The 9355-nt window shown below is 48.0% G+C and overlaps 1 protein-coding gene across 1 annotated transcript; it reads right to left on the minus strand.

The window, feature by feature from the left end:
* Nucleotides 1-1706: 1706 nt before the first annotated feature.
* On the minus strand, nucleotides 1707-9073 carry CLDN18 (claudin 18; the record flags this gene model as incomplete). The annotated part of the gene is made up of 5 exons (XM_082487324.1): nucleotides 1707-1884; nucleotides 2480-2590; nucleotides 2958-3063; nucleotides 4230-4394; nucleotides 8854-9073. 5 exons carry the CDS (start codon nucleotides 9071-9073, stop codon nucleotides 1707-1709), a joined length of 780 nt encoding a protein of 259 aa, XP_082343450.1.
* Between the last annotated feature and the right edge of the window lie 282 nt (nucleotides 9074-9355).

A 9355-nucleotide genomic window follows, 5' to 3' on the forward strand; every position in this document is an offset into this window, starting at 1 on the left:
TGTGTTCCCTCCTCCTCTCGCTGACCTACCCAAGGTGTAACCTCTCCCTGTCTCCTGGACCTGTGCTGGAGATGTACCTCCATGTGGTGGTGGAGAGGTGGTGGTTGTGGAGAGGTGGTGGTTATGGAGAGATGGTGGTTATGGAGAGATGGTGGTTATGGTCTGTGCTCACTGGGAGCGCTGTTCATGCAAGCTACCAGAGATGCCAGCTAGACTGGCAGCTTGACCTACCAAAGGTCGGACTCTGGAGGAACATTCACCTCTACCTCTGATCCCTCCAGAATATGAAACCACTCAAGGGAACAGCAACATTTCACCAAAACAATTTTGCCAGTGAATTCCTGCAGAGAACTTATAACCATTACAAGTGACGCTAAAACCTAATGCAGAGATCTATCAAAATGGCTGCTTTGGAGGGTTTGGAGCCCTTTTTTCTCTCTAACTTATCCCTCAGTACCCTTTGCTCTGCTCACAGGCACTTTCCAGAGCTGGGATGTGCTCTGGAGCCAGGTGGGAAGACCAGCAAAGGGCACACAGTTCTCCCCTTCCACGTAAGCTCTTGTGTCTCTTCCTCTGACCCCTTTGAATAAAATTCCTCTCTGATGGATTAGTTGGAAGAGGCAATGTCCCACAAAGGAGTTAATCTTCACATCACTGGGGGCAGAATTAACACAAGAAAGTCCTGATGTCAGTACGGAGTTACACATCTAATGCTCCCTGGGATTTCTGCTCCAAATGTAACTCTAATTAATTCTAAATGAGAAATTCTTCTGGCTTCATTAAAGATGGCATCTGCAGGAACACTGGACGCACACAGAGGTTTTCAGCTATTACAGCAAATATCTAGCATAGGAATAACAATGGATTATACACATTCCCTGGAGAGATCACAAGAAATAAATACACTTTGGTATCACGGGTTATAGCAAATGTCTAAGTAACATAAATCAGATTAAATATCGCAGAGCATCAGCAAAGCGAAGGTGTGTCTGAGCAGAAACAGTCACCAGGGAGGAAAATGCCACGACTATGGGGTTTGTGTGCACTGGCCACAGCCAAAGGGGCACAATAGAATTTACTTCAAATAAACAGCAAAATAACATAGGCCACCACCAGATCACTACTTTGGCTTTTCAACCTGGTCCAAAAAAAAAAAATATCAGGTGGCGAAACCAGAGCAAAGATACATTATTATTATTTCAGTAAACCACTGGGTTTTTTGATGAACAGGGGACACTGGGGTCATGGGATGCTGTTCCCCTCTCCAAATTCTGAGAAAATATGGGACGACATTGCCTAATTGTGTGAAAGCCAGCTCAAAGGGAAAAAGGCAATGGGGTGGCACTGCTTTTACATCTGGGCTATTATTAGATGGGAATTTTAATCTATTAGGAGAATTAGAAAAGGGCACAAGGCACAATCCTGGTCCTGGATATCAGAGTTTACACGTAACGTATGAGCAAAGTGTTCTACTCCGAGAGCATTAGGCGGCACTACTTTTGTTACGGACCTCCTTGCGGTAGGCATACTAGCAGGCAGTCGAATAAAACTGATGGTCATAACAAGCTAAGGTACAACCTCAGAGTAGGGCAAACATGACAGAAAACACAATCCTATTCACAGACTGCTTGGTTTGCGTGTACTTTTTGTTTCTGGAGTGAAAAATATTTTATAAAAGACAGCACATCTCAAGCCCAGAAAGTCTACTAGACATAGTCGTATTTTGAAGGGTATGAGCGCCTTCCATCCTCGCTTCGAGCAGCCTCTTCATACCCTGCACCCTTCCTAGTCTTCGATTCAGGTTCGTACCCTGAACCAACTTTGTATGGCCCCGTTCTGTAGGAGATATTCCGCCCCGATGCGTTGTAGGACACCGCTTTGTAACTGAAAGAGACACAAAAGATGGCATCAGCCACTGGAGGGTCTGCAACTATCCAACATTGCACCCGGTCATCCTGTTTGCTGTTGGATTTTAGGCAACTTCATACTATGTCTTCACTTGGAGCCACTCAATGAGCTCAGAGTCAACCCTCTGCAAGACTCTTTCATGTTTTTTCATAAACTTATACTTTCTTTCCCGTGAGTAAATCCTTGGTTGAGTGAAGGACCCACCTACCATAACCAGCTACGTAGGCGTTCAAAGCCCTACTTGATGTAAATCATAGCTCACCTGGTGCAACCTACACCTGCTGATGATCTGCTATGCGATTTGCAATCAAAGCTGCAATTAACGAGCCTGACATAGCCAGCACATTGCAAATTTTAGATTTTAAGCTCAATCTTTCCCGCTTTCTCTATTTGTTTGCAAGTCCTGTGACAAGGGAATGGTCAATTTTGACCCATGATACAAGGCAAACAGACGTATCATCATGATAACTCTTGCAACAGCGATATTACACGTAGACATGTCCTGCGGTGAGCTGGCTGCACACTATCCCGATACACAATACCTTCCCATGCCTACCCCAGACAGGCTTACCGGGATTCTTCCGGAATCAGCCCTCTGCAAGCAAGGCACATCAAGATGCCTCCTACGAGAGCCAGGCCACCCGCCACCCAGCCGACGAACAGGGCTGAGCCAAAGGTGTACCTACAAAACACAGAGACGTGGCTGGTTAGTGCAGCGACGGCGGTCCAGTCTGCTGCAGCGGAAACGCACTGAACGTTGGCATTCTCTCGCTGGCCCTGCAGAAGTTCCCATGAGCACCATCCCCACCCGCAGGCTCATCCTCAGCGGGCTTTCTACCTCTCCCTCGAGCTGCGTGAACAGAGGCGTCCCAGCCAATTTGCTTGGACAAATTATCTCCAGTGCAGACGAGACAGAGACTCAATAAATCTTCCAAGTCTTGGGACCAGACTAACATGCACCCAGAGTTTGCCTTTCCTTCAGCTGCAGCACACCCTGGCCCTGCGGGAGATCTGCACTGCGGAGCATCCCGAGCCAGATGATCACCTACCTGTTCTGGACGTTCTGCATTCCCTGGTACATGTTAGCCGTGGACATCCAGAAGTTTGTGACCAGCATGTTGGCAAACACAGACACTCCAGTGATGGCACACAGACCTGAGGTCAGAGAGAAGGGCAGACTGAGACCCACATAGTAATTATGGACTGCAGTTTTTCTGTGCACCCGAAGTCTTATTTATCCTCACTGGGATGCCCACTGAGACCTCCGAGTCTTTCCTGAAACCCAATTACTCACAGCACTGGGGAGGGACTGAGCAATCAGTGGTGCTCCTGCCTCAGGTATAGCCATCACTATCATGGTACTTCAGTGTCACAGTCTTTAACGCTATTGTCCTGAAAGCAGCCCTTATTTCAGAAAGGAACACAACCCCCAGCTCACAGAGGTGTGACCAAGGACCAGGTCCACCATGGCACATGGGTACCCAACTCCTCGGCTAGCTGAGACTAAGGACCTTGTTTTGAAATGGGTGAACTCACCTAAGGGATGTCCCATCTCAAAAGTCAGCCACATCGTTTTAGACACTTTGGGAACGTGTGGTGGGCTTTTTTAACATCCTCATTGGCCAAATTCCCAAAAAACTGACTCAGATTGACAAAATGATAGATTTTAAGTGAAAAATCAAAGCTGTGTTGCAGGAAGTGGTTTCCTCTCTCCAGCTTGTACTCATCGTACATCTTCAAGTTGCGTTGCTTGTTTTAAATGGGGATTTTGAATGGGGACGTTCTCCCTCCCTTCATTAGGGATTTGATTTGAACTGCAATAAAGTGTGGGAAAACCTGCAAGTGATGTTCTTAAGCATTTGCAATTTTGAGGTAGCTGCAGCATCCCTGATAAACCAAGGTATTAAAAAATTACAAGCCAGGCTACCACAACCCTGAGAGTCTTCACAAAATTATTATGTATAAAGCCTGAGACTTTTCATAAAACTATTATGTATAAATAAAGGCTATAATAGCACATAACAGCAGTGTACATATAACAAATTAAGAGATCTAATTTCCTCTTTATCTCTGGGCTGTTTTTTCAGCCTTCTACATTCCGTCCCATACAATCTTCTGGTTTTCTTTTACTAAGCAGAGGTCGAAACTGCTTGTCCCCAGAAGCACAGGCTGGAAGATAAATGCCAATGACTTCACACAAGCAGCAACGCACTGGGTTGCTCCACAGCATCTGCTACCTACGACCAGAGGTGCATGAAGATGACTTGCCCAGTCCTCAATTCCCAGCAACTGCGATGAAAGACGCGACACCGCACACTTACCAGCAATGATAAACATGATGCCAGATGTCAGAGTCATGTTGGCTTTTGCAGAATCCTCCATGCTGCCGATACGGACACATTTCAGCGCAAAAATGCACACAAGGAGGCCAAGGATGCCCAGGACGATGCCCACGATCATGAGGGCGCGCACGGCCTGGAACATCGCTGCAAAACAAATTGAAAAGAGCAACGCTGAGCGGCTGAAATGAGACTCATCAGAGCCTAGGAGGTTTTTAAAGATTTTCTTCCTGTCTAAAAACAAAAAAAGAAGAAAACCCTGAGCAATGTTTTGCAATGCATTTGCTGAAAGCAAAGACTATGCCTCGGAAAACGGGCACCGGATCTACTCTTGGTGTTTTTTTACGGGGCACCTCTGGAAATGTGGCTGTTTTCTTCAACTTCAGAAAGATTTCGATGGTTTCGACATAATTTTTGCACATGTTCATTGGCACCAGTAACGATTTATTCATCTGAACTTGACCTGGTCTGCAGCCGGGACAAGCGTGAGTTGTTTCATAACTGAAATGATTGAGAAAGCTTTTTTTTTCCTCCCCAACCAGCAATGAAAACAGGCAGCTCCACCCAACTATCCCGGGTATTTCCAACTACCGTGTGACTCGAAGTGAAGTTCTGTGTGTTCCTGCTTTACAGTAACACGCGCGGTACAGGAGAAGAGGAAAATCACCTTGACAAACATTACACACACACCAAAGGAGAGCAACAAAGCTTCAGCAATGACCTCCCCCGGCATATCCTTTCCACGGTTGTCTGTAATACCAGTCCTGTATACATCTGTCCGCATTCATTAATACAACACGCAAACACCCTAGCCCCAAATTTGTTTCGCAGTAGGCTGTCAAGGTGGGAATGTTTGGTTGGAGGCAAGTTGTGATGCTGGTAGGTCATGTCCATGGGAGCTGAGCACTGCCATCACTCAGATGAAGGTAGGGAAGACCCTCCAGACTCTTCTTGGCTTGAGTAGAAAAGCAGGGGGGAAAGCAAAGGGAAACTCGCACCTTTTAAAATGGAGAAGCGAAGAGAAAAGGCCGTGCGTTTGAATACCACGATGATTTTCTAATAAGGTGGCACATACCCCATCTCATCTGTGATTCAGCACCGGCCCCAGGCGCTTCTCCTCCCCGCCAGTGCTCACGTCCCTGGCAGAGCCAGGAAGGCGGCGGGGCTGGCGGAGCACTGGGAGGAGGCGGTCGAAAGTATTTCAAGGGCTGTTGTGATTTGGCCAAGATGAACTACAGCCTCTTCTTGCCCTCCCAAGAGCTCTTGCAGCCCTGGGTTTGGCTTTGATGCTCCCCCGCATGTGACTGTCTGTCTTCAGGGAAGATGACATAGGCTCGTGACCAAATGGGAAGGGCAGGCAACGTATCCTGCAGCCCCAGGGACGTCACTCAGCCTGCCCGTCACCCCTTTTGCTGGGCTGGCCAGGATGGCCATGGTGCCCGAGTGTCCCATATGGACAGACTGGAGCAGAAGGCACCGGTGCAGTAGAGCAGGGAGTAGACCCTGCTGGTCTTGCACAGGGAGGGAGAAGGGAAATGTTTATAAATCCTCCACAGGAGGGGAAGGATGGACGTTGGGGTGCCCACGTGGGTCTTTTTGTTTGTGGGGTACAACAAAAAACTCATTTACTTGGAAGGTGCCGGACCACTGGCACAGGCTGCCCAGAGAAGTTGTGGAGTCTCCTTCTCTGGAGATATTGAAAACCCACCTGGGTGCGTTCCTGTCCGACCTGCTGTAAGTGACCCTGCTCTGGCAGGGGGGCTGGACTAGATGATCTCCAAAGGTCTCTTCCAACCCCGACCATTCTGTGAACCTGAGCAGAACCATGCTGGCACCACAACGCACAAGGAAACCAGCAGTCTGCCATCCCACAGGCTAGGAATACACCACCTTCTCCCATGTGGCAGTCCCACCGGGGCTGCTGCTCTTATGACTCAATTTGCCCTTATCAGCTGATAACAAGTGCTAACGAGCCTGGGATTTTCAATCTGCCATTCATCAGCCCCCAGGTGTGAGCTCATTAGTTATTATTCATCAGAGAACAAGAAGCTGGCGGATACACCTTATCAGCTCTCAAAGGTTGTTCACGCAGCGCCTGATGCAAAGCAGAAAGCTGCAAAGAGAAGAAAATCACAATACTCATTTGTCTTTACGGTTACTTAAGTTTCTTTCCAACTGCTTTTGTTTCAGGGCAAGCAGGAGGGGCTGATACTCCCGGGCAGCACAAGACTATGGATCCTGATGGAAGGTCCCTGTCCCCAAGACAGTCTTTCATTCCGGTGATGCACCCTACAGACCTTATGGTTCCTTGATGCCATCACTGCGGTGGTCTCAACCCTTCCAGAAGTGACCCTAAGCTAAGACCTCACAGGGATATCGTGGATGCTCAAGAGAGATGTTCCCAGTGCCTTGGGTGCCCGTGGAAGGACACAATGGGCCAAGCCAAGCAGCTCCTGGGATGTTGCACTTCTGCTGGAGCACTGAAGTCCAAATGTGGTGAACCTGCATTGGAAAAGAGCAACCTGCGGTTGTTGGGAAAGGGAGAGAGAGGAACACAACAGAAAAAAAATGCAAAGTAGTCATCAGCAGTGATTCATCTCTCCACAAGGCTGACTTCTGACCCCACAAAGGGACGGAAAGGAGGAGAAAGTGCTCCTAGGTCCGCTGTGCCACCAAGGCCTCTTCACTTGGCTCATGGGACCGAAAGCGAGAGCTGTTTGAAAAGAGAGCGCTGCAGTTTCAAGTGAATTTTGGCATCCATCAAAAGCCCTCTGAATTGAACTGCTATCCGAAGGTGAATGACCTCCCCTGAAAGGAAGGAGTGAAAGGGCTTAGGCAAACAAAATAGGAGGGAAAAAAAAAAAAGGTATCAAGAGCACTAAGTAGCCAACAGCCCTGCAGTTAAAGTCCCACACAGAAACTGCCTGCCATTTTGCATAGACATTTTGCATGAGGTGGGGTAATTTTGCTTCACACGTATGGTGGCTCCCTTCGCACACCTGGTTTTCGTAAGAAAGGATGGCGGGCACAGAAAGTACGCTTGCAAGCTTATTCACCACGATAAACGTCAGCGATCTGCAACCACGGTTTGCATCGCTCTGTTTTTCAGACGTAAGTGAAACTGGAGAGTTCTCTTTTTTTTTCCCCCGGTTGTTGCTGTGAGTAGCGAGAGGGGAGTGAAGTAAAACAACTTAAAGTCATATGAACTGACATCACCTGTCACTGATACAAAATATAAAGGTGGGAATCTAACTTTACGACCAGTTATGATCAATGGAATATAGAAAGTTTAGGGAAAAAAATGAGGCTTTTAAGTTAGCCAAATTCAAACAGGGGACTTCCTTCTTTATGTTTTAAGGTACTCATCAACTAAACAGACACATAAAGAGAACAAAACGGACAGAATATCTCTAAGACACAACAGAAAATGCCTGTGACTGCTTTGCATGCTTCCTTATTGCTATATTACCTAAAAAGAACAGCAAAAATAAAGTCTTAATTGTGATAAATTGCCATCAAAATGATGGTTACCATTGCCTCATTGCTCTTTTAAAACATGGTCACCCACACGCATCATTATAAGGATATATAGGTGCATTGATCACCGTTTGCACATATAGTTTAATAAATACATTTTTTTATCCTTTAAAACAAATGGTCCCCTAGCAGAAGCGACTCCAAACATCCATTCCTCTCTTCCAACATGGATGAGGAGTCGCCTAAGTGAGCCTCAAGCTGGGCGCACAGGAACGCGTTTGCTCCGTCGCACCCCGCGCGACCCTCACCGGCTTTTCTCAAAGACCGAACGCCACAACCAACCCGCCGGCCCTCCGCGAGGCGCTCCCTCCCACCGCTGCGGGAGATGCGATGAGGATGCCCGCGTCGTGCATCCATCGATAGATGAAAAAAGGCCTATAGGTACAGCAGGGCTCGCTTGGTCCTATTGGCAATTGCGCACCGAGGCCGTATTTATTGCTAGCTGGCAGGGCACAGGGAGGACCTCCCGCGGGTCCAGCCAGCTCGGGAGCGCTGGAATAACCTCGCGTGCAGTGGAGGTGGGAAAAACAGCTCTTTTTTTTGTAAAGTAAGCAAGCAAACGAGAAAGTAATATCCCTCTGCAATCTACCAGCACAACTGCTGAGACTCCCCACGTAATGTGGAGTGACCGAGCGCACCATTCCCCTCCTCACAGGCAGAGCTCTTCACCTCCAGTTTTCTCTTTAGGGAAAAAAAAAAAAAAAATTCTGATAACACCACAGAAATGACATGCATCTCTTTTCCTCGCATTTCGATTCAAAGGGACAGAATATCGGCGGGTTTAAATGTACCCACTCCCCTCACATCAGTGGAGCCGTGCTGATTTACGCCAGCACCGGGGCTGAACCCGTGACGCTCATCCAGAGAGTGCCTACACGTGCTCCAAGTCATAACCTCCGCTGAGGAAAGGCATTATTTTTTGTAAGAAATATGCACGTATTTTTATGCTCATAGGCTGAGTAGCCTGGGAATTTTATTTCTCGCAAAGTGCTTTAAGGTATCTGCTCCTGCTTTGGATGAAAACTGTGCAGAGCTACAGTAGAGCTTCTGGTGCACCTTTTGACCCTACCTGGCAGCCCAAGAATGGTGAAATACGGCCGGCACTCCGTAAAGCCAGAGCTCTGCCGCACGCAGCTCCTCCACAATCCCTGATATTGGAAGACGGCTGTGACCGGGTTGTCATACAAGTCCTGCGTGCTCCACATATCCATGGCAGTGGACACGATGCACCCCGCAACACCCAGCGACGAAACGATGAACCCCATCACCTGGCAGATGGTCGTGGACATGGTGTCTCCCCCAGAGTGAGGAGGTGAGACCGCCCTGATGAAGCCGCAGACCTAATGGGAGCACCGAAGTCCTCTTGACTGAGCCACCAGAAACGCAGCAGCTCTTATCAGATGCTTTCCATTGAGCGGTGTGTTTGCTCAAAGTGTTTTTGCAAGATAGTCCAGTTTCACTCTCGCCGGGTAGGTTTGTGCTGGCAGGGCCAGAGATATGAGCTTTTGTCCTTTAGAAGTGCTTGTCCTTCCCCAGCTAAGCAGCCACGTTCCATCAAGTGTTGGGCAACC

Source organism: Vanellus vanellus (genome assembly GCF_965231255.1).
Source record: "Vanellus vanellus genome assembly, chromosome: 8".
NCBI classification, from domain to species: Eukaryota; Metazoa; Chordata; class Aves; order Charadriiformes; family Charadriidae; genus Vanellus; species Vanellus vanellus.